Source organism: Solea solea, chromosome 2, assembly GCF_958295425.1.
Source record: "Solea solea chromosome 2, fSolSol10.1, whole genome shotgun sequence".
Lineage (NCBI taxonomy): Eukaryota > Metazoa > Chordata > Actinopteri > Pleuronectiformes > Soleidae > Solea > Solea solea.
This window is the reverse complement of record NC_081135.1, coordinates 8,660,084-8,684,003: the sequence shown is the minus strand read 5'-3', so window position 1 is coordinate 8,684,003 and position 23,920 is coordinate 8,660,084. Positions and strand designations below refer to the sequence as shown.

The following is a 23,920-nucleotide window of genomic DNA, read 5'->3' as shown; positions in this document are numbered from 1 at the left end:
GCGAATAAAACCCACAGAGAACAAGGGAGGGGGAGAGAGAGAGATAAGGAGGAACTAATAAAAGCTTCTCTGATTCAGCTATGAACTCTCTGATCCACAGCCTCTATCCAGGTAGGAACATGGGCGGTTAGGTAAAAGGTGTAATGATTTTATGCAGAAATAGCTTTAAAAAAGTGATATACAGTACTTTGTCCATCTCTATATTATCTGAACTGACTCACTCACTCACTGTGATGTAATGAAGGGCAAAACCTTTCGAGAGTGACATTCAAAGACAGTATTCCCCACCGTGGTGGTTGGAGCACTCTCCACATTACATAACAACATCATACATTTGTATTACTATTAAAACAGTTACACCGTAGAATCCGCTGTTTCTCTCTTCCATAGCTAATGGTGTTGTCCTTGGGCAATCACACCCAGGTGTGTTTATGGTGGAAGATACCATTTTCTAAGTGTGTCAGGGGTGATGTATTTCAATTTATATAAAAAGGAAAAGGTTGTTTCTCTGCTCAAATGAGATGACAAAGTTGTGGCGAGGACACGGTTAATCACGTTCTTGAAGGGAAAAACATGTTTTCGTCGTTCTTTTGCTTTTTAATCGAGAGGTCGTTGCAGAGACCATTTTAATTGTTTGTTGTATTTTACAGTGTAAAGGGCTTTACTCATTATGAAAAATTCATAATTTGATTTTGAAGGGCAGTGTTACTCTTGTTTAAGCTCTAGAGTGGAACCTCTATCACCCCCGGTTAATGAGTGAGTAATCACCAAACAATATGTGGTCTCTGAGATCCTGCGGTGCAGTTTTACTTTCCTCACAAATACACACGTATACACACACGCAGACATTGAGAGAGGAGAGGAAGTAGTGGTGTCTCCTGATGTTGTCTGTATCATACTTTGGTATGCTATGTGTTGTACATCTTGTCTTTTAACATAGCATTTTACTTGTTCAGGCTGCACCTGGGAAACTTAATTGGAGCTGCGCAGTAAAGGTGACAGCAGCAGCAGCTGTGAGTGAACATGCAGGCATGTAGTGAAACAGTTGTTCAGGGAGCGCTTGATTGGTGTTGGGATGTTTGTGAGTCGCTAAAATCTTGATCGTGATGGAAATACAACACTTTTAATGTTTAAGAAATCTATTGGGTGCAGTTTATTTACCTTACAGATAAAATACTTTTGATTAGACTTCAATTCCTAACTTAACAATAATAGAGTGTCCTCAAAAATAACAAGAAGAAAATATTTAGACCTTTGTTTAACTGTTAGCCTCATTTTCCTAAAGAAACCAAGTCAGTTCATCTAGTCGGGCCTCAGTTTGAGCACCAGATAATTTCCCCCTGACACAGAATTAGATTATCACACTAACGACGGCGAGAGAAACTGGGCTGACTGATTTCACTTATGAATGACACCATTTTTTATGTAGTAAAATCAGAACAGAGGGGTTTTGTGTGTATGTGTGTGTGCCAGATGTCTGTTTACTCCAAAGAAAAAAGGCAGACACAGACATACCGGTGGCAAAGAGAAGGACAGCAGTCATTTTCTTGCTTCTTTCTTGTTTGTTTCTTGCTTTCTTTATTATTGTCTTATTTTTCCGGACAATTTTCCGCTTTTGAGTTGATTGGATTTGGATCGTCTTGTTGCTTGACTTTGGTGCATTAACTGGAGACGTCAACATGATGGACCCCGAGCTCAGGTTCCTTGAGGTGAGGTGTCACTGTGCTTTTATTTATAGAAACCCCGGGAGAAGGTGCTGAGCGAGTTGCGATGATTTGCACCTTTAGCTGCGGCTGAATATTTTACACAGGAATATTCTCGAGCTGCAATCTTACTGATCAATTATAAGGCGTGCATGTGTACATGTGTGTATTTTATGTTACGTTTGGTGACACGGTGACAGATTGTCAGGAGGGGAAAAAAAAAAAAGTGTTGTGTGTGTGTCTGTGTTCCAGCATAAATTCCCAGCGGTGTCATCTGCCTCCAGGGAGAGAGTAGAGGCCCTGAGACTGAGGCTCCTCTGAGGCTCCAAGTGTGTCAGGGTTGTTCTTGTAAGCTTGAGTGATGAAACAGTGGCTGATTGTGTTTCCGTGGGACTTGAAAACAGGATGTTTGCGGTTTTGTGTTGCAGACTTTAGCCAATGGAAAACCAGGAAGCATTTTTTTTACTTTTTTTGACAGTATGTCCTTTCTCCCTGGATGCTTGGATGACTGAAGCCCAGCCAGGTCTCTAGGTTGATAAATGAGTGCTGCCCACTTGGTCAGTCACCAAAACTTGACCTACTTTTATTTTTCTGGGTCAAGATAGTCGATTCATTTTTTCTCATATGAAGTCATTCATTTTGTCATGCACATATGACAATTGGTTATGTTAAGAACATATACTAAGTAAAATAGAGGACAAGGTATTATCAAAAAAAAAACTTGTAATTAAATGATCCTGCACTCTATATACAAGAGTTAAAAAGCGGCCTGTTTTAGCTGGTTTTCCCAACTGTTGCACAAAAACAACAACAAAAAAAGTGTTGGTTATTAATATAAGAAGCTTACTCTTGATTAATTCCTTCACAAAATCCCTGAGCCACAATTTCAACATCCACGTGCATCATCGTGGAAGTGATTAATGGGTTTTGCAGGTACATGCCTTTCATCTGCCAGCAGCTTCGCACCCCCACGCCCTCGCAGCTGACTGTCTTTGTGCTCATGCAGTTTTGCATTTCTATAAATGGATATTTAGGCCTGGAGGAGATTTAAAGCAATGCCGCAGAGTTTGAGACCCATTTTCTTCCCTGCAAAATCTACTGAAGGATAAATTAGCATTCATAGTCTGAGCGTGTTTTTTTTTTTTTGATTGTTGTGAGCTGTGTCATTTATTATGGGGAAAAAAACAAAACACATTTTGTTGTTTCTAGGAATTGGAGGAAAACCAGTTTTCTTTCCAAATGAAGCATCGCATGACGATTTTATCATTTGTTGAAGATTGTCTTCAAATCTTAATCTTAGGAGGGAAAAAATTGTTTTTATCCCAGAGAGAAATAAAAGTGAAGGACTTTTCCTTTGTGACTCCAGAACCTTCAGGGTCAATGAACCCACTTAGAAGGTTTTCTTATCGCTCCACTTGACCTCAGTGGAGCCAAACCTGGAGCCCTGCAGGTTAATTACATTCTCCTGGCTTCCCAACTGTGAATCCGTCTCTGATTAAACAAGAGTAAAACTCAGGAGGGTTTGGAAATCGCAAAAGAGCAGAAACATCAGCTGTTTCGGCTTATAACCCATTAAAACAGTGTGAGATGCTTCAGTTTTAAAACCTTTTGGCCTTGTTTTGGTTGCAGTGTGGTGTTAATTTAGTAATATTGGTGTTTGACAGCCTGGACACAGGTGTTATTGCATCATAAACATACTTTTTAAGGCTGAAAGGAGACCATATCACTAAAAGGAAGCCATAATAAGATAATAAAGGGAGAAGAAGATGCCAGGAACACTTCTGTGTTTACACCTAAACTAAAACAATCTAAACCTAAATCAAACAAGCCATGACGTCCCAACTACACGAGACTTCCAACCTAAACAAATAGAACAAACAGAACTAATAAAAGGCCAGAAATGAATAAGGTACATGCAAAACACAACAGAGAAGAGATTGTGCTGCAGCCAAAAAAGAGAGGAGGAAAGAAGCGTTTGGTCTGAATAAGGTTTCTGCCTGTGGGACATTAGTGAACTTCCCAAACATCAGCAGAGGTCAGATAGAACACAATCATTTCCTCGTGGTTTCTGATTCCACCTGTTCAATATTTAATGGAGAAGGAGAGAGTGTCCAACCTCAGGCTTTGAGGATCCTTTCACTGTTACTTTGTTCAATCTCTCGCTCTCTTTCTTTCACTTAATCCTCCTCGTTTTTCCCCTTTCCTCCTCAACCTCCATTAGCGTCAGCATTTCACCCTCTGCATCCCCTTTGAATTTTCAATGTGTTGCCCTTTCGTTCTCTCGCTCCAGGCTTGTTGACCTCATGCTTTTCATTCTCATCTTCATATGAGAACTAAGACTGCTCAACGTGGCATGTGACCCTAGTTGTTTTTAAGCTTTTGAAGCTGAATTCATGATCTGAAATAAAAGATTGAATACACTGGATGGATACAAGGATGGATCTGTTTTTAATGCTTTCTGACAAAAGATGAAGGACAGCAATGAAAATCACTTTCATTTCACCACCTGAACCTCATAAACAGTGAGGATGTGGGAAGGTAATCATGCAGTGGCAGTATTTTTAAATTGAGATGTTGCTTTGTGCTCTGTTTTTCCGTCTGGACCAAGTTTGCCTCAAGGAGACTGCTGTGCCATTTAAAATTAAAACATTCAGAAAAACAAAAACAAAAAAAATTAAAACAACATCTCCAGCATTTTTTTTCCTGTAGACTGCACACTGATCATGGCCATTTATTTGAAAAGAAGATGAGATCTTGAGGCCAAATTTTGACCATGAATACGTGCTTAAAATGTTTTCTTCTTCCAATAAGTTAGGTACAATGCTGCCAACCAGACTTTATTTATTTAAAGCAATGTAACTCAAAGTGCTTGCCAGGATAAAAAACAAAACAAAACAAGGATCAGCCCTCGACAATTCCTGCCAACACACACAAATTACAATACATCACAAATGTAGCAGAAAAATTGAATGAGGAAACAAGGAGGTGAAAAAACGTTTAGTTTTAGTGTCAGAAAGTGCAAGCTAAGACAAAAGCTCCATTAAAAATCAGGTTACAGAGGTTGATATTAAGTTTCCGCTCTTATCTTTGAAACAGCTTTGGCACATACCGTGCAAGGAAAGTGCTAATTTGAATTATAGCAGTGTAATACTAAAATTCCATAAGGTTCAGTGACTTATGAGAGGCCAAATTATTTAAAAAACATGTGAAAATAGTGCAGAAGAGTATGTGTTATGAGTTAAGTTCCAAAAACTCTTGATCCTATATTTACAAGGCAAACCTACGCCCATAATGCCAAATACTTCAAATTTTAAACAATAGATCATAATTTCTGGTGCTGCTCAGACTAGCAGAGGTTATCTAGTCTCACCCCACTGTCTGTCACAGCCTACACATGTGACACGTTTTATAATGTCACACATTTCTTATAAAGTGAGACAAGTGTGTGAATCAGAGCAGAAATTTCCACTGACAGCCTCATCAATCAACACAGACGCTGCTTTGTCTCATAACTATCTTGTCTAGCTGTGGAACAAAGCATGTGCATGTAAACGTCACCCGACCTCGACTGTAAGATAAGCTTGCGATTGTCTACTCTGCCACTTTATTAGGTACACCTGCTCGACCGCTTGTTAAGGCAAATGTGTGATCAGTCAATCCCTTAGTGCTCACGTGGCGCGGATCTAGGTAAATTTCAGTGGGAATAATACACAACTCCTTATATGGACATCCTGGGCGTGTGTGTTTATAAATGCATTTTCTGTCTTCTTATGTGTCGTTGAGTCAATGTTATGATTCATTTTATATCACATAGTTTTGTTTTTTTTTAAAAACTAAAAGAAAAAAAATGGGAGTAGTGATACAAACTAGACTGTTTTTCTTTTATTTTTGTTCCTAAAAATTAGCCAAGCAAACTTCCAATGTTGATGTATTTCCTAATTTCACAAATTCAATCTGATTTTCTTGTAAAAAAAATGTGAGTACTTTTTGCTCAGTTGTTGGTGAAAATGAAAAAAGAAAAATCATGTCATTACATTGCCTATAGGTTGAGCTGAAAAAAGGATATAAGACACGTATAGCCTCTGTATATACGTTTTATTATAGTAATGGAAAAACGCAGCCTAAATGCTCTGCGTTCTAAGAGTTAAAAAGTGCCTTATTGACTGTTTCCAAGAGCAAAACACAACAAATTTCATTCTAAGGCCAAGGAGCATTTTTACACAGTGTGGATTTGCAGGTTATGTAATGAAAATGCCTGCAACAAAACAAGGTGTTTTTTTTACAAAAATCGAGTTTTTTCTCTACAGCATCAGCCCTGACTGCAATAACAGTCAATCTCTTTTCAATGATCAATTAACTGTTTAACCCCTTTAAAACCAAGGATATCGCTGAGGATAACACTTTTGTACAAGCGCACTTACTGCATTACTGTAGTTATGCGACGTATTGTGCTGTCGGAAAAATTCCAAACGATTTCTGAAAGCTGGGAATTTGCACATCAATGCCAATGTGTGGTTATTACGGTAATTTCACACAAATTTCTGTCGACAGAGAGGAGAGAGTGGAAAGAACACCTGTGCATAGTTTCCATTTTTGGCCTGTTTTTGCACATTGAGAGACAAAGAAACATTAAGAGCCTCAAAAAATGTTATGGTAAATATGTTTTATACTGTTCAAACTTCAAATTTAACACGCAGAATCGGTTGCTCATATAGAACTGCAGTGTTTTTCTAATTAAACCTTCCTGTTTTTGTTAAAACAGTATTTTAACATGCAGTAAATTGTAATCAACTGTCAGATATTGGAAGCTATTCTGGAAAAGTGGCCGAAAGCAACATTCTCTGGTCCTTTCATGGTTAAAAAAAGTCGGGACATTTTGAAGGTTAGTTGCTAAAGGGTTCAATAAAAAAAAGAGAGACAAACCTGTCAGCAGTAACACATCTTTTGTCCTTAAATCCTTTCAAGTGTACACATGTAGACTCATATGTGCGGGCTGGATTGTCCTTTAACATCACTCTTCCATTCTCATGGGTGTGGAGGAGTGGAAGAAAAGATTATTTTCTGATGTTTTCGTGTGTGTGTGTGTGTGTGTGTGTGTGTGTGTGTGTGTGGTGGTGCAGTCTGCGTCTTCAGGGCTTTCTCTGTGACACCTATCAGTTTGCATTCCGTCACTTGGCAGCAGGAAAGGCCAGCTGGTTACTGATCTGCTCGATTGTCTCGCTTCATTTTGCTCTGAGGGATTTCAGACAAGGCCCTGTTCTGCACTGTAATCCTATCATTTATTTTCAAGGGATATTCTAATACTAGATTTATTGCAGAATGTGCTCAAGTCTGTTAAGTGATACCATTGGGGAATCGTGGAGTGATGACATCAGATGCAAAAAAAAAACCTAAATACCTCACATAGCAGCTCTCTATGGGAATATTACACTGCTTTACTCGTAATAATTCACAAATGAGCTACACATATGAGAGCAGAAGCCTTTGTGCTGTTTTTTGTTGCTTGCTGGTGGTTTTTACTGCAGTTTGACATCTGTAATGTTCTGGATTCCATCATCTATTGCTACTTCTCTTTCCTTCCTGCCTCTCTCCTTTGAACCAAATCTTCTTCTTCTGTGGTGCTTTATGATGACTTTGCAATCATAATGTTCCATCACTGCCTCCTTCCTTCTTACTGTGTTCTCCCTTGTAGCCTTTATGGTTGGCTGCTGGGTTTGTGGTGGTGTTTTGTTATCAGTTTAATCAATCATTACGTCTTCTCTTTCCTTTTTGTATTCTGCCTCTCGTCTTTGCACCAAAGAAGAGTATATTAGGACAGTTTTCCTCCATAATGTGCCTTGTTCTACTCCCACAATTCCCTTACCACATTAGTGTGTTACTGTTTTGCTATATCAAATTTAAAAATAACACATACATGGTTGTTTTATTTAGTATTTTAGAGGGAGAGATTGTAAGAAGATGATTTAATCCTTTATAATTGAATTGAGGCGTCTGTTGCATAATCTGCCAGCAAACCAGATTGCCAATTAAATTACATACATGACTCTTGGTTAAATTAATGAATAACCCCATGACTGACTTCAGCGGCTTTAATTAACCGAGCAGCTGTATAATATATGGGACTTGTTAACGTGAGTAAATATTTAAAGACTTTTGATATCATTCATAATTGGGGTATTTGACACAAAATGGCACCGTTGTAAAAGATTGAGTCCGCTTGGAATAAATAAAACACTTATTTTCAGTACGTTCATTAAAATGTGAGGAAACAGGTCATTGTATCAACGCCAAACAGGTTTTACAGTCACATAAGTTGCTGATGGAAGTCACTTGTTAATTGGAAAACTCTTTAAATCATAAACAAAATGATAAAATGTCATTGTTTCCCCAATGCTTTCTGGCTGCACCATGGACAGCTCTAGATCACTCAGTTTATTCAGCACCATGGACAGAGACACGGACATGGATGGATGGGTTGTCCTATTTGCACAGTAAAGAAAAAAAATGTGACTGGCTGGCTGCATTAAAGTTCACCACAGACATGTGAAGTCACACCGGAAATAATGCATTCATTATAAAAAATAAAAGTCAATTTCAAAACTGTCACCTCAGAAGGGATCTGTCAGAAGTAAAATCGTGGTTATATGCTGCAGTATTCGTCTTAAAAACACGTCCAGTATGGATAAACCTTTATGGACATCAGTGTGCAGCTATATTGATAATTAAGTCAGTGATTTAACCACTGTTTTTGCAAGATAGGCTGCAAATTTCCTTGACTCCCTCAACTGTGTAAATAATTAATGAAGCAACCATTACCAAACTGTGAGAGTGCATGAGCCAATTTTAAATTCTGAAAATTGCCCAGACTGGTTATTATTAGTTAGTATCATTTAATAATGACTTAAATTATTTATTTCATAAATAGGCTGAAAATAATCTTTGAACTCCGGTCCTATACAAGTATACATGATCCACGAAAATATAAGCACAATAAATACAATCCACATTTCTTTTGTATTTGATGGTCTTTCGCACTTTATTAGAGGGCTTTTATTGTGAAAATCAACTCCGGAAGTGCTGTTTCTTCAGTGCTCCTCCTGAATTGACCGGTGTGGATGTTATTATCGGGGTGAGCCGCTGGATTCAGGCGGAGAAACGAGGCTGTTCCTCGGTTACAATGACCGCGTCCAAAGACCCGACCAAGAAGAAACCAAAGGAGACGCAGCAGGATGAGGTAGATACCAATAAAAACAACAATAACGTGTGTGTATGATGTTTGAGTGAAGAAGACACAGGCATAGTGTGACACATTTGGAAGGACAATGTGGGGGGAAAACCTGTGGTTACGCTTTGCTGGTGCGTGCTCGGGAAAAATGACAGCAATTCTATGTTTAAAATCAACCAAAAATCAACCGAAAATTAAAAAGTATAGGCATTATAACCGAGTCACAACAGGATGATCTCTCGTCATTTTGCACGTAAATCCTAATATTGACAATATGGATTTAATGGCACTTAATGTTTGGATTTTGTTTGTTTGTTATTTCTGCAGTTTATGATAGAATTAAAATGGGAAAACAGTCAGTGGAATTGATAAAAACAACATTCAAGACTGTTATTTTCTCAATGTAGGTAGTTTCCAGTTTTCCCTCAACAACAAAGTTGTGATTCCAGTCTGCAGGAAGTCAGTTGCGCATTTGCATATATTATGTTCTTGTTAGTTGCTGTTGTTGTTGTGGTTGTTGATGATGATGATGATGAAGATGAATCACTCATTGCTGTATATTTTACTCCCCGACTGTCTAGATGACACAAATACATATAGTTGACATCCTATACACTGTAGCGTATCAGTTTTGTCCACAAATAAGTGTTAATTTTTGTTTTGGTCTGAGGTTTATTGATTTAGATTTTGTGATGGAAACCTGAGAATTTAAGGAATCACACATACACACAAATGTAGTGCTTCAACTAAGGGTTATCTTTGTTCTCCAGTTGAAGCAGTTACTTTATTTGTTTAGTTGTCAAGGACGGTGTTTCTTAGCCAGAAGTCAAATGTTCACTTTAACAATAGAAGTACAAATATTAAGGGAGAAATGTGGAGTTACAGAAAGCGCAGTCAACAATAGAAGACTGAAAGAAAGAAATATGACACACAAAATCACTAATATGACAACAAGTGGCACACAAAGTAATGTTTTTGGTCGATAAAACTGTTCAGAAAACACTGAGATGTAATCAAATGCGTCACGAATATTTGCAATATTTATATATCCTGCAGTTTCAGAACGTCTAGCTGCGAGAAAACAGTTATAGATCAAGGAATTTGCGATGGTCGCTTGTTCTACGCACAGCTCACGCAGCGTCATAGTGTCTGCTGAGGCACAGACAGTGTAGCTCTTTCTCCTCCTCCTGCTGTTTTGCAGATCTGACTGTTGGGTTGCCAGGTTGGTCTTCTTATTGTACATTCCTGCAGTGCTCAGATAACCTTCTTGGTTGTACTTGCTGCCTGCACGATGCTTAGCAGCGCTTTTCCCCCCCCATTTTATATCCATTTTTAGTTGTTTTTAAGTTTCAGTTTGGTGTTTGTCTTCTTTGCTTAGTATTTTGTTTATTTTTAGCTAGATTCAGGTTTGTTTAGTCAAGTCTGTAGATAGATAGATACACACACATGGGTCTGTGCAGCTATTCTTCTTAAGACACTGCATTGATTCCCATTCATTTGGATAGCCTAATCTAAGCCGTATCCAGAGTCTTAACCATAACCACTTAATGCCTAACCATAATTAAAATCTTTAGTCCTAACCTTGAATGAATAGCTGCCTCATTAGGACCAGGTTTTGGTCTCTGTGAGGACTAATAGTCCTGACAAGGTCAGTGTTGATGCCAGAAACAGTCCGAAAGAGATAACAAACACAAGAACACACACACACACACCACGCAGAGAATTAGCTCCGAGACGTTGAACTAATACTCAGAGAGAAGTTAATGGCCCAGTGGTGTGCAAAGGATGCTCCACCCACAGCTGTGACTGAGCGTGTGTGTGTGTGTGTATGTGTGTGCGTGAGTGAAGGGAGCCTGAGCAGACACAGTTCACTGCAACAGTCTGTTGTTCGAATTCACTTTAGTGGAACATGAAAGCAAGCAGTGTGTGTGTGTGTGTGTGTGTGTGTGTGTGTGTGTGTTCCTGCTTCATTAATTACAGTCTTCAGCAGCAGTGATACAGATTGTTCTGGTCACATTTCTGCCTCTTATATTGTGATTTTTGGACACCGCCGTTCACCGAAGGCGCTTTTATCGTGGCAATCCTCCATAATTACACTTGTGTTTATGCTGCGCTCTAATCACATACACTTTACACATCTACATCAGATTCTGTGATTGTTTCATCTCTCCGCCCACCTGCACATAAATTATGGTCGCGGTGTTGCTTCAATGCATTAATCAGGATCACAATTTATGTCAATGATTTCGTCTGATTCAAATTCACAGTGCATCGTGATACACTGCGTCCTCCGCTTTCTATTTTAATTCAGTTTTTCCCACTTTTTCATCAACCAGTATAAGCAGTCTAATAAATGTGACCTTAAATATGATTATAAACATGTCGTTATTGATTAAATTCACATGTACCATCCCCCCCCAAAACAAATTAAAGTAGTCAAGCTGCAGCTTCTAGCAACTGGATAATCGCCAAGCAATGTTACGTGGATATAATCGACGATGTGTCACCGCATTGATGCAGAATCGTCCACATCCTCAACGCATCTTAAAAACTATTATTTTCAGCAGCGCTAGAGCTGTCTCTATATTCACACACACACACACACACACACACACACAGCAGAAGGTGAAAATGAAACCATCCACACTGCGAACAAGCAACACGTTTGAACTCATCTGTCTGGTTTTAAATGGGAAGATTTTGTACCGTTGATGTCAATTTCATGGAGGGAAAGGAGGAGTAGAAGAAGCGAGTCAAGCTGCTGCAGAAGTTAAAGTTTGGTTTTGACATTTTCGACGTGTGGAAAAGGCCTCACCTCACATCACCTGCCTCCATGTCTCTCTGAAGCTCAGAGGGAATCTGAATAAATGCCCCTGCGACAGTTTTCTATTCATCATCTGTGCTGTGACACAGCTGGTCACCTGCACGCGCTCGTCCTCATCCACTTTCCAGCCATTAAGGATGAACTGAAATCCCTCCTTTACATCATTTTCAGCCCGTCTCTTGATTTTCCAGGTAACTTTGACAAACCGAGCCTGAAGCGAGAGAGAGAAAGATCCGTGTGCTCTGGAGGATGATGTAACCAGGACAGTGGGGTCACAGAATAACATATTAAAATGTCTTTGCCCTCAAAGAGACTTAAATCAAGTGGTGGTTTCCAGAATCAAAGGCTCAGACCAAGCTTTGTGCTCAGCTCAGCTCAGCAAGTGTTTTCCCTTCTTAGTGTAATAACAGTTTTTAGGAGATAAAACCGTCTAGACTGTCTTTCACTGTCCAAGTATACATGACGATGCGGAGCACTCAATTCCTCTGTTAGTAACATATTTGAGAAGAAAGCAAACAAATCTGGTTTTATAAACACGTTTGTTTGAAAGTAGTTACTTTATTTTCATGGCTCTGTCATTCCTTAATATTCTGTTTTGGACTGTAATGTGTTTTTGTATGTATTTTAGGCCTCGCTTTACAGATGTACAAACGTACAAACCAGCCACAGCTTGTTGTTTCATGTTGAAAAGCTTCACTCACACAAACCTGACGCATAAACCAACAAAGAAGTAGAAGAAAGAGAAAGGTAGAAAATGGAAGATGAAATTAAAATGCAAGCGTGGAGAGACTTAAAAGAGTGTTTACATCCTATCGACTGTACAAGGACTGCTGTAGTGTCATGCAGGAGTGAAACGAAAGAGCCTTGTAGTAGAAAAAATAACACTAAATAATAGAGGCAAAAACCATGCAAAATATTTCATTCTTACACATTTGACGTGTCATTCGAGCAATTTGTCCATTTCCTGTTTCAACATGACAAAAGACCGTATCATGAGCCCTGTCCTTGTGGACGCTCTCACTCAGTGACAGAGTTGGATCTCCACGTTGTGTCCGAACAGGAGTCTGAACCCAAAGAATTGTTGCTGATCACAGCACGATATGAGAGACTGGCTGTTCAGAATGACAGTGTTGATTGTTTTTTTGTGTGTGTGCGTCTGTCTGCAGGAGTATGTGGACGTCAACCCTCCACAGAGGAACTGGAAAGGCATTGCCATTTCCCTGCTGGTCATCGTGGTGGTCTGCTCGCTCATCACCATGTCCGTCGTCGTCCTCACACCCAGTATGTCCCACTATGTGTCCAATTATAGACGAACACATGTCTAAGAAGGGCTCTAGAAATAAAACCAATCGATCAATGTTTTAAAAGTACAAAATGTTTGTTTAGAAATAAATCCTACAAAAAGCTAAATCAGTTGGCGCAAGTTATGTTTTTATGAAACTTTAATGGTTATCATTTGAAACCTTTTTTGCACTTAAATCTATTCAAATATTCAGTTTCATTCAATGTTGCATTGGAATAATTCCTGAAAGTGTTGCATATTAAAATCTATTGAGACATTACCACACTACCCACCACTACTGAGGACCAGTGTTCCTCACAGAGACCAAAACCTGGTCCTAATGAGGCAAGTTTAGGGCTAATATTTGAATTGTACTTTAGGCATTAACTGGTTAAAGTTAAGGCTTTGTTTAGGCTGGTTTAAGGGTTCGGGGTAGAATTCAATTTATGATAGGGTTAGGTTAAAGGTTAAGGTTAGGCATTTAGTTATGATGGTTGAGGTTGGGGTAAGGGATTAGAGAAAACATGATGTCTATGAGTGTCCTCATTAAGAATGCTTTATAAGGATGTGTGTGTAATCGGTGCAGTCATGAATACATGTATATGTCAAATTACGGCACCTTTTGTCCTTTCTAGTGGCATTTTGATGAAGCGTTTGCTTTTCATTGCTTCGCCACTTTGTTCTTGAGCGGTAGATCTGTGAAAATGAGCTGTTGATTTGTATTTTTCCCCACAGTTGAGGTTCCCGGCAGCAGCAAGTCCAGGCTGACCGTGTCAGATCTGTGGAAGCCGGAGTTCAGCGTTCATGACCCGGAGGCCAAGTGGATCAGTGGTGAGGAAAAGTCATTCAGTCATAAAAAACAACAGCAGCAGCAAAATCAGTGAATACATGGCTTTTTATTATGGTTTTTATACATTACTGAGGCTCCCACGTCACTCATTCCCAACTGTACATTAACTGATAACCTTATTTACGTTAAAACAACTAACTCAATCGTTGAAAGATTATCAGATTAACTTTTTTTTAAACAATGTATATTCATGACAATATGATTCCAGGGGAATTCATGTCAGCACAGGACGGACACAGACTTCCTGTCAGAGGCGATGAAATGAGTTCAGAGCGCTGTGGTTAGTGCGTTAGCAGAAGTTGAAAATCTCTGCACCTGAGGTTTCATTACAGACGCCAAACATTTGTCAGGGAAAAGAGGGGAGCCAGCAATAATTCAACACTTATTAAAACCATTTCTTCACCTTCTCCTGAATAAGCTGCTAACTGTGAGCTGTCGGCAGATCTGCAGGAAATTCATGAAGGCAGAAGCAGCTGCTCAGGCAGGTGAACACGCCGAAAAAGAAGAAAAGAGAAAGTGAGATACTCACTCTGTCCTTCATGCCGCTCAAAGAAAAACAACAACAACAAAACAAATGTCTTCATTTGGCCTCCATTTGAAAAGTTAATCACATATACTGTGGAGACACCTTTGGGAAATCCATGATGCGTTCAGGGCCACAGTCAGGAAGAAATACTGAGGTCATTTGTGCCGTTTCGCCCACAGGGATCACAATGTCATGTACCCAAGAAATCGGGCAAAAAGACGGAATGAGGCGCTAAACCGGCCAGGACACAGGGGAAAAGTTCAGAATCCTTCATGAAAAACACGGGAGATCAGTCTGAGTCAGGCGGAGGCTGAAAAAAAAAAATGCCAGGCAGAACTCAAGTGAAAAAAAACCCCAAAAATAAAACAGGCAAACCTAAAAAAGAAACATGAGGGCGGAATAAACAAGAAGCTGCAAACGCACAAGTAGGAAACATGAGCAATGAAAACAGACTACCAAACTAAAACAGGAAATCCTTAAATAACAGAAAAAAATTATGGAATTGAATTCAACAGATGTCATAAATCAATATCTTAAAACTAATACCTCAAAAAAACTGCACTAAATCAAACAGTGCCACAGAGTTTTCCTTTGTTATGATCGCAGCTCGTGATCTTTTTTTAGTTAATGCCGTAAACACATGAGCTAAGTGCAGCAGCACCTGCTGACCTGCATATCCATAACACAGATGGCCTCACAGTGTCATGACAGCAGTGACTTCCACCCTCTGATGAACCTGAGACATAATAATAGTAACGGATTGCATGTTTACATGGACACATTCTGAGATCCCAAAAATAACAGCAGTAATACTTTGTGTGTCTCCACTGTCTCGCTCCTTGGTGGATCTGTGATCTGTATTTCCTGAATGACGACGTGTATTCATCAGCTGCACGGCCATAATTATTATTATGTTGACGAACCTTACTGTACCAAAAGCAGAAACTGCAACCGTAACCATTAAGATTGCAGAAATGACTTGTTATTTGAATGATGTTGCCTTTTCGAGGAAACTAGAGCACAGCACACGAGCGGACACCACTGTGATTGACAGCTGGTATCGTCCAATGGGAGCCTGGTTGCAGGTGACGCCCTTCACTTCAAGTTGCAAAACGTCGACATAGTGCTGGCCAAATCGCTAATCCTGAGGCTTAAAAATTGTTTCAGGTTTTGGTTCAAGACTGCAGGATTTCAGGATTGTATAATTGTAGTGTATAATGACATCATCACTTGACATAGCATTTTTTTTTAAGCAGTTATTTAGGGTTTTACAGGTCGTATTGGTTGTAATTTGGAACTTTTCCCGATATACTGCATATATACATATATATATATATATATATATATACTGTATATATATACTGTATATACAGTATATATACACACACCTGAAAGTATTAGGTCATATTCACATATAGTAGTGCGCTAGACTCGATTGGGGGTTGCAACATTCAGCCGGTCCGAGTTTGCTTTCGCACTGCACCAAACCTTTTCAATAACGTAGTCCCCTCCTCGCCTGAGGCGGCGCTGCATCAATAATTACTGAAGGAGAAGACAAGACAAACGATGAACAAGAAAACTCATCTGTTGGTTAATGCAGGACAACTTCTACCACATAAGAGCAAAACATGGAGCTGCATCAAATCCCTTCGGCATTAGTTTTTTTTTTACTTCTCCCGGCTATCATTCTGCACGTGCGTATGTTTTGGTTGTGTTTAACTATACCGTAAAGGATGTCATTCGTCTTTGTTTGCATAGTAAGCTTCTGCCTCAAATTCCAAAACGCACGCTCTGGCTGGTTTGTATATTCAGGGCTGCCGTAGAAAGAAACATGACAGTGTATGATAGAGCAAGACCCAAGAATCTTAAGTACATTTAAAATACTAAAACTGTTTTCATTTAGGGCTCATACACTTATATACTGTAGTACATTTCATTTCTGCTAATAAACCCGACACTGGACCTTTAATGCCTCTCATCTGCCAGAAGGGCAACAGGCGACACAATTAGTTATCTGCTTTCCAGCAGCTGAAGCTCAGGTGTACAGAGGGGGTCAGACTTTAATTGCAGGGTTTTGTCAACTTGTCCTTGGGAAGGACAGTGTCACTTTAATCTCAGTCACAAAGGTGAGGTAGAATTGCGTCTATCACCACCACTTTGTTCATATCACATCTTTTCTTCCCGTGTTACGTAAGATGTTCTCTGCTGGAGGTTTTTTGCGGCACGACCCTGACCTGCGACTCGCTCTCGCTCCACATCGATCCACCAAGTGTGGAGAAGCTGTGGTGTTTAGCAGCATGACACACTGTGTTTGCAAGAAAGAGAGAGAAAGAAACGCAAAAAGCACTTAGAGCTGGAAGAGCCGGAGAGAAGAAAATGTATTTGTCAGTGGTGTGATAGCGTCATTTGTGAACTCAGGAGCGTAAATGGCGACTAAATGTCTACATAACGTCAACAGTAGGTAGAAGAGGAGGGACGAGAGACACAAGGACAGGAGAGGAGGGAGAAGGACGGTGAGGGATGGTTTTCCTGCTCTGGAACCCCAACGCCTGCTGTGTCCTGTCTTTCCACAGGGAGATAATACTAATGACTTGTCCTGTGGCCTGTGGCTTCTCATTATAGACTCTGCTTCAGATAGCTTCTAACACACACACACACACAGAGATATATATGTGTACACATGCCTGAGAGGACAGAAGCACGGACACATGTTTGATCTGAGCAGATTCAGGCGCAACAATTGATGTGGCAGAATTTCTTTCAGCTCTACCAGCATGTGCAGACGGTCAGACAATAGAATGGTACTATTTTTAGTGTTTAAAGCTGCTGTAATCAACATTCTTTATGTAGATTAAGTAATAACTTGATTATTTGCATATGTAGGGCACCATTCACTCTGCAGTTCCACTAAATGGAGCTTTGTTGTGTCTTTAAGATCATTAATATTAAGATAATATTTTGTGTCTGCCCAGACGCTCAGAGCAGATGTACACTGCATGCTAGCCACAAGGCAGCGCATGACCCAGGCAACGTCCCTGAAATGTAAAATTGACAGTTTAGTTTAGATTAGCCTTGTATTTCTCAAATCTTTATTGTGACATTTGTCTTCAATTTCATTCTAAGTGACAACAAAAAGTCTGAAAAACTCTTGTGCTCAGGTGTCGTCTACGGTGGCCCTGAAGTGCAAATCACCAACACAAATAGGACAAACACAACAACATTATCTGAAACACAACAACATGAAGTGAAACACAACAGCATTAACTGAAAACACAACATTAACTGAAAACACAAAAACATAACAACATTAACTAAAACACAACATTAACCAAAACACAACACAACACAACAATATTAAGTGACAACACACAAGCATCAACTGAAACACAACATCAACTAAAACACAACATTAATTGAAACACAACAGCATTAACTGAAAACACAACAACTTTAACTAAAACACAACACAACAATATTAAGTGAAACACACGAGCATCCACTGAAACACAACATTAATTGAAACACAACAGCATTAACTGAAACACAACAACATTAAGTGAAACACAACATTATCTAAAACACAAAAATGAGTTTCACGTTGGATATCTAAGTGATATTCGCGCTCCACGGTGGGTCCATAGTGTTGTACGTATGGATTCACACTCACTGTTGGCTTTGGTGTTTGACAGTGGCTGCATTATATCAACCGAGCGAGTGAGAAGTTTGTTTTTGCACAACCACTATAATGAATTTCTCTGCCCAACAGGGTCAGCTGTCCCATTACCTGTTTTGTTGAGACTGATGACAAAGTTGGGAAATTAACGTCTGGCATGTTTCGTGGTGTAAATCTTAAAATCGACTGCATGTGATGAGAACTGAGGGCCCGCGGTCTGCACCTGAATTTACTGCCGGGCCTCCAGGAGATGCTGTGCATGTAATTCAAACACGCCTGTGATGAAAATTGCTTCCTTGACACCGACTCCCCCCCCCAACTCATTTCCTCTTCTCTGCTCTAACATCCCAGCCGGGCTTCAGCTGCTCCCCCTAATTTAATAGCATGAGGGACACTTACATTAGATCTCTTATAATAGTGCTCCAAGAAACAGCAGACTGTTGATAAATTGAGTGAAACAAAGCAAGAGGCAGGGAGACTCAAAATGAGCCTCCCATAGCCTCGGGATGCCAAGATCACGTCCAGGCACTTAAAGAAAATTATTAAATAACCCGTAGAATTAAGATGTGGCTTCTCCAGTTCAGCGGCTGTGAAACAAGTGCTGAAAATCATCAAGATAATATTTTATCTCAAGCCTCTTCAGAGCAAAACAATCAAACAAATCGTCGCTCAAAGCTGCTTCCTGACCACACAAGGCACGTTCCTCCAGCGCAGATGAAGGATGAATAATCCCGATATATAATATCATCATCATCATCATCATCATCATCATCATGGCTCACATCCTGTTATTTGAGATGGATGGGCTTGTGAGTGTTGAAAGCATGGAGGAGGATGTTGTTTTGAGACAGGATTTATGATTGTGTGTGTGTGTGTGAGATGTCTAAGTGTACAGTTGTGTCCGGTGAAAAAGGCTGTTCCACAGACTTGATTCACAGGTGAGTTGTAAAAGATCAAAAAATGACCCGAGCGTTGCACTTGAGGTCATAAAATAAATCTACACCATTCACACCTGGGCCAAGATTTATTCTCAAAGAGCATAGAGGAAATAATTCATACAATACTATCATATAATACAGTACTATACTTTATATTGAAACATCATAATACTTTAAATTAGCGGTATACTTTATTTATCAGCCAATTATTCCTAATTTATGTCATTTTGTTCACAGACACTTGCCAAACCACAAAGGTTTTTTCCATATTTGAATCCCTTGTTTCATGTATTGGTTATGTAGCTTATACATGCTTTTTGTAACTGTAACTTTTTACTACTTTATATTGTATTTATAAGTAAGGAAGTAGCAAGTATAAGTAACAATCCTAGTATATGTTCTTCTACAAACTCTTTTTTATTCCGCTCGTTTTCATTCAAACTCCAAATCAAAAAGACATTATCAGATGTATTCAGTTTTTTCCAAATACTCCAAATTTTCCAAATTATTCAACATTTTCTGCGATTTTCCCATAGGAATGAATGAAGAGTGACTATAGAGTGGAGGAGGATACATCGTAGAGTGGAAAGAGATTTCACTCGTCATACATGATTGTTTTTTACTAGACACATATGTCTAGTTTCATAAAATATGACTCCTAAAGCTCAGTGACTTAGAGAATTTAAACTGTGACTCTCTAAATGAGAGGAGAACCATCCCGCTCCTCAGTCTACAGTACATAATTTCTGGATGAAAACTATTTCAAAACTGCATTTTCTCAGCCACTGTTCACTCCATCTTCACAAACACTATTTCAGTCTCTTCAGTCAAGTCTTCTGACAATCACAGTACACTTGTATTTTGCAGTGAGTCAGGGCAGTTGCTTTTTTTACAGGTACAGTAAGTCTAAATATTAAATTGTTGAACACTTAGACAAAGAAATGAGCCGTTCATCCCATCTAAATATTACTCTGTGTACTTTTTTTTCCCAACTAATTTAAAGCCCTTTTAAATTCCTGTCCATTTCAACACATTCATGCCACTTAAACTTCCCCCTCCTACAAATGTCAATGTCATTCAACTGCTTAAAGTTGAAAGTTTCTTCTTAGATATAAAACAAAATCATCATATTGCACTGATTTCTATCTTTCTTTGCAGTATTCCTTTCTGCTCTCTGCTCTTGGTGATTGCTGATTTTCTTGCATCATCAGCAGCAGCCCGCGATCTGTACGAGACGCTGTTTTGTGGTGTTACCAAGGGAACCGTGTAATCACCTTTTAGCGTTTCACTGCGTAGATCTAATGTGACATTCACGTACGCTGTGGGGGTCATTGTTGAAATGTACACGAATGAATTATTCATGGTACTGTTGTTTACATTGTGTGCATGGTTAATGTAAAGCTTTTTTTATATACCGAATCCCTTCACAGATGAAGAAAACATCCTGGTGCTTATATAAGACAGATGGAAAGCATGTGTGTGTGTGTGTGTGCGTGTTGTCCATGTTGTGTTATGGATGAGTGCTTCCTGCTTCTTGCTGTGTGTCATACAAGACTGCTAATGAGGTTTGTGCAAACAATTGGCTCCATCCTCAGCACTGACCCATATGAATAGTAAACATTATTTATTTTTAACATTTGGTAAAATTAGACACAAAACAATACATCAGAAGCCGATGCTACAGATGCTATGTATGTCGTCTGCCAGAAATACACACACATCCTGACGAACACATACATCACATAGCCAAAATTGTTCTCATTTCTTTATGGACGTTGTTGTGTCGAGTAGTAGTGTACTGGGGATAAATAGGACCAACTACCTGTAAAAGACTTTTATTTTGAGGTCATAAGCAAGGGCACTTTCCAAAGTCCAATAAAAGTATGAGTATGAAAAAATAACTGGGTTTACGCTACAACTTCCTATAAAGCACTGTTTGCAAAGGTTTTAACATCAGAAACCTCCTTTTTTTTAAAGTCACAATACAAATCATGACAAGAGCAAATAAGTTCACATAATGCAATGCATTTTCTTACTGTTTTACTGGCATTTCTGCTACAGCTACTTTTTGAAAGAGATAGACCAGCTATTCTAGTGCTATATGTTTCATAAAAAACATGAAAATGAACATTTTTAAAGCACTTCTGACGTGTAATAGGAAGTGTAACAGGTTTCAGCTTGTGTCTATTTTTTTCATTATTACAGAAACTTGACCTTTGCTTTTATTAGACGAGGTCACTTTTTTTAATGAAAAGTGCTGTGACTGTGTTCTGTGAGCCTTACAGAAGCGTTACTGGCTGTTGTTTGTTGTCCCTCTCTCAGAAACAGAGATGGTGTACAGGAACCAGGACGGTCATGTCATCGAGTTCAACTTCATCCTGAACGAGACGGAAGTCATTCTGAGCAACAGCACGTTCGTAAGTTTTGTTATCCAGCTGCTTTTAACATGAGCTGTCATTTTTATCATAATATCTAGTCATTTGAGTTAAATATGTTCCTATTATGGTTTTGTTTGTGTTCATGGTTTTTCATTTTCTTCCACGAATTTAATATTTCAATTACAATTGACCTCCAGTGAACCAATGGTTTTCATGTATTACACAATTCTGTCGACTTAATGGGGATTTTTCTCCAATCATAAAAGTACTAGTTTTTCTTCACCTGACTGGAACTTTTCATCTGTAACACTTATTCTTATATATAGTTGGTTAAACCCCAGTTCTTAACATACAACATAAAAGTCATTCTAATTCTACTTCTCTTTATACTTTAGTTTTTTTCTACAGTTATGTGAATTGGTGTTCTATTTCTATTCAGAGTGAGTCAGAGTGGCTGTAGCAAACAACAAAATGTCTAATTCTGATTCTGGCGACAAGTAAACACATAAAAACATGTGGAAACCACACGTCAAGACTCATATGCACCCCTCTGATCTAACGCTGATCAAGCTTAAACTGCATAAAGACCAAGAACTTGACTCCTCAAGAACTCTCCTGTGTTAAAGCCATAAAATTATGAATGCAGGATAATCAGATTGAATTGAGAACGTGTAGAAACGCACACCAGAAAACCCACACACAGCTGCTGTTCGCTGTGTGATGTGCAGGCTTTAAGATCACTTAAATCACTTCCTCTCACTGTACTCGCCTCGAGCCGAGTGGTTATGTGGTTCTTTTTTGGAAATATCATTTCGGATTAGTGTTTGCCTGCTTGACGTGGCAATCAAATCACTGACTGACTGCGTTTAAGTGCCCCCTCGCCTCTAAATGTCAAAAGAACACTCACTCTTTCCACATTTTCTCCGGGAAAATGAAATTACGACCATGTTTGTGATCTGATTATCATCAGAGAAGGGGGCCAAATTTAGCGGTTTTCTAATTGGATCATTTTGTCGTCCTGTTGTAAACTGCCATTTCCTAACACTCACAACACCGTGTGAAGCCATCCTAACTCTGCGCCTGGCTCCTGCAGCTCTGGTCCTCACAGTTTCAACTTTCTTTTAACATTAAGGGCTGCGTGGAGACTGAGCATTTGAGACCCTGTGGATAAAATCAAAAGACGCAGAGTGGGCGTCGTAGTTAAGAAGTGGCTGGTTGCTGCAGTGCGAAGCATCCACACCGAACCTCCGTCACTGCCTAGAGCACCCAAACATCAAGAAAAGACTATTCCCTTTTTTTTTCTCTTTTAAAGGGACTTGTTGTTTTTTTTTATTAAAGATTTTGCACCTACGCTCACTGGAACTGAGGATTTTGTAACTATACATTATGTGACCAGCAGTTTCCTCTCCTCATGTAGCCTCATGTTGCAAGATTAGTGTTTGCCTGCTGTTTTCCATCATTTCCATGGCTTTGAAAATGACGTCATTGTGCCTGTCCAAGTTTCGCATCAGTCTCTATTTAGCTCATATTTACTGAAAGCTGTTGTTTTCCTCTTTTTTTGGGGGGGTCCCTTTGTTTGTCTGTTAGACGGCGTTTAAGGTGGTAAAGTACTCGCTCTCTGCTGATCTGAAGTACGCTCTCTTCGCTTACGACGTCAAGCAGGTGAGCGTCACGTCCGAACAACACGATAAATCAGAATGGCACACACACACACACACACACACACACACACACAAAAACCCGAAAACAGCCTGCAGATGATTGCTGAATTCTGATTTGTTTCTCCGCTCACGAGCTGTGAGTGGAGCTGCGGATCATCCTCAACATTACCAGCTGTTCTTCTCTGTTGGCTTTTGTTTATTTCCTGGCAGGCTGTCATTTACATTGTTCTCCTGTGAAATACCCAAGGGGGCGCTGTCACTCATCTGCACGCACACACACACACATACAGTATATATACAGACGGGCATTAGCCATTTTCTTCAGGTTTGTTTGGGCTTGATTTTATTTATATATCACAATACAATATCACATCTCATGTACAATCCTTGACACTGTTTACTCTGTGAATAACAAGCGCATGTCATGACATATTTTGGATATTCTGTTCCAGAGTTGACTTTAATTTAAATAGACCAACTCTGACGCTTTTCGGATAATTAGGATAATTCACAGGCGCCGCATGGATGAAGCAGACAAGCACACACCAACTGTTGTTGTTGTTGTTGTTGGAGGAGTGAATTGTTGCATACAAACAGACTCTGTCTTTCCCAGAAAACAAATGGCATTACCTGACCTAAACAGGTGTGGATTTATGTGTTGTGTTTCTGTTTCTTTCGCCTTAATGTGTGTTTTTTTATTCATGTTTTTTTTTCCCCATTGATTTTTAGACTTTGTTTGCCAACAGATGGATCCAGGCTCAGGGCTAGAAACTCTGCAGCAGCTGGAAAAGCGAGACAAGTATATTTGTGGCTCATGTCATACAGTATCCCTGTAATGATTGTCAGGTCAGAGCTTCTTC

At 39.4% G+C, this 23,920-nt stretch overlaps 1 protein-coding gene across 2 annotated transcripts in view; it reads left to right on the top strand.

Annotated features, from left to right (window-relative positions):
- LOC131441200 (inactive dipeptidyl peptidase 10-like) overlaps positions 1-23,920 on the top strand; it is a 48,743-nt gene that overhangs the window by 5,513 nt on the left and 19,310 nt on the right. Inside the window, exons 1-5 of one of the 2 annotated variants that reach the window (XM_058612325.1) lie at positions 8,816-8,937; positions 12,919-13,033; positions 13,770-13,865; positions 21,344-21,438; positions 22,987-23,061. In XM_058612325.1, the coding sequence (XP_058468308.1) occupies positions 8,881-8,937; positions 12,919-13,033; positions 13,770-13,865; positions 21,344-21,438; positions 22,987-23,061 (438 nt within the window). In that variant the 5' untranslated portion in view covers positions 8,816-8,880. Of the gene's footprint in view, positions 1-8,815; positions 8,938-12,918; positions 13,034-13,769; positions 13,866-21,343; positions 21,439-22,986; positions 23,062-23,920 lie in introns of those variants that run through there. The other variant, XM_058612324.1, reaches the window with a different exon arrangement.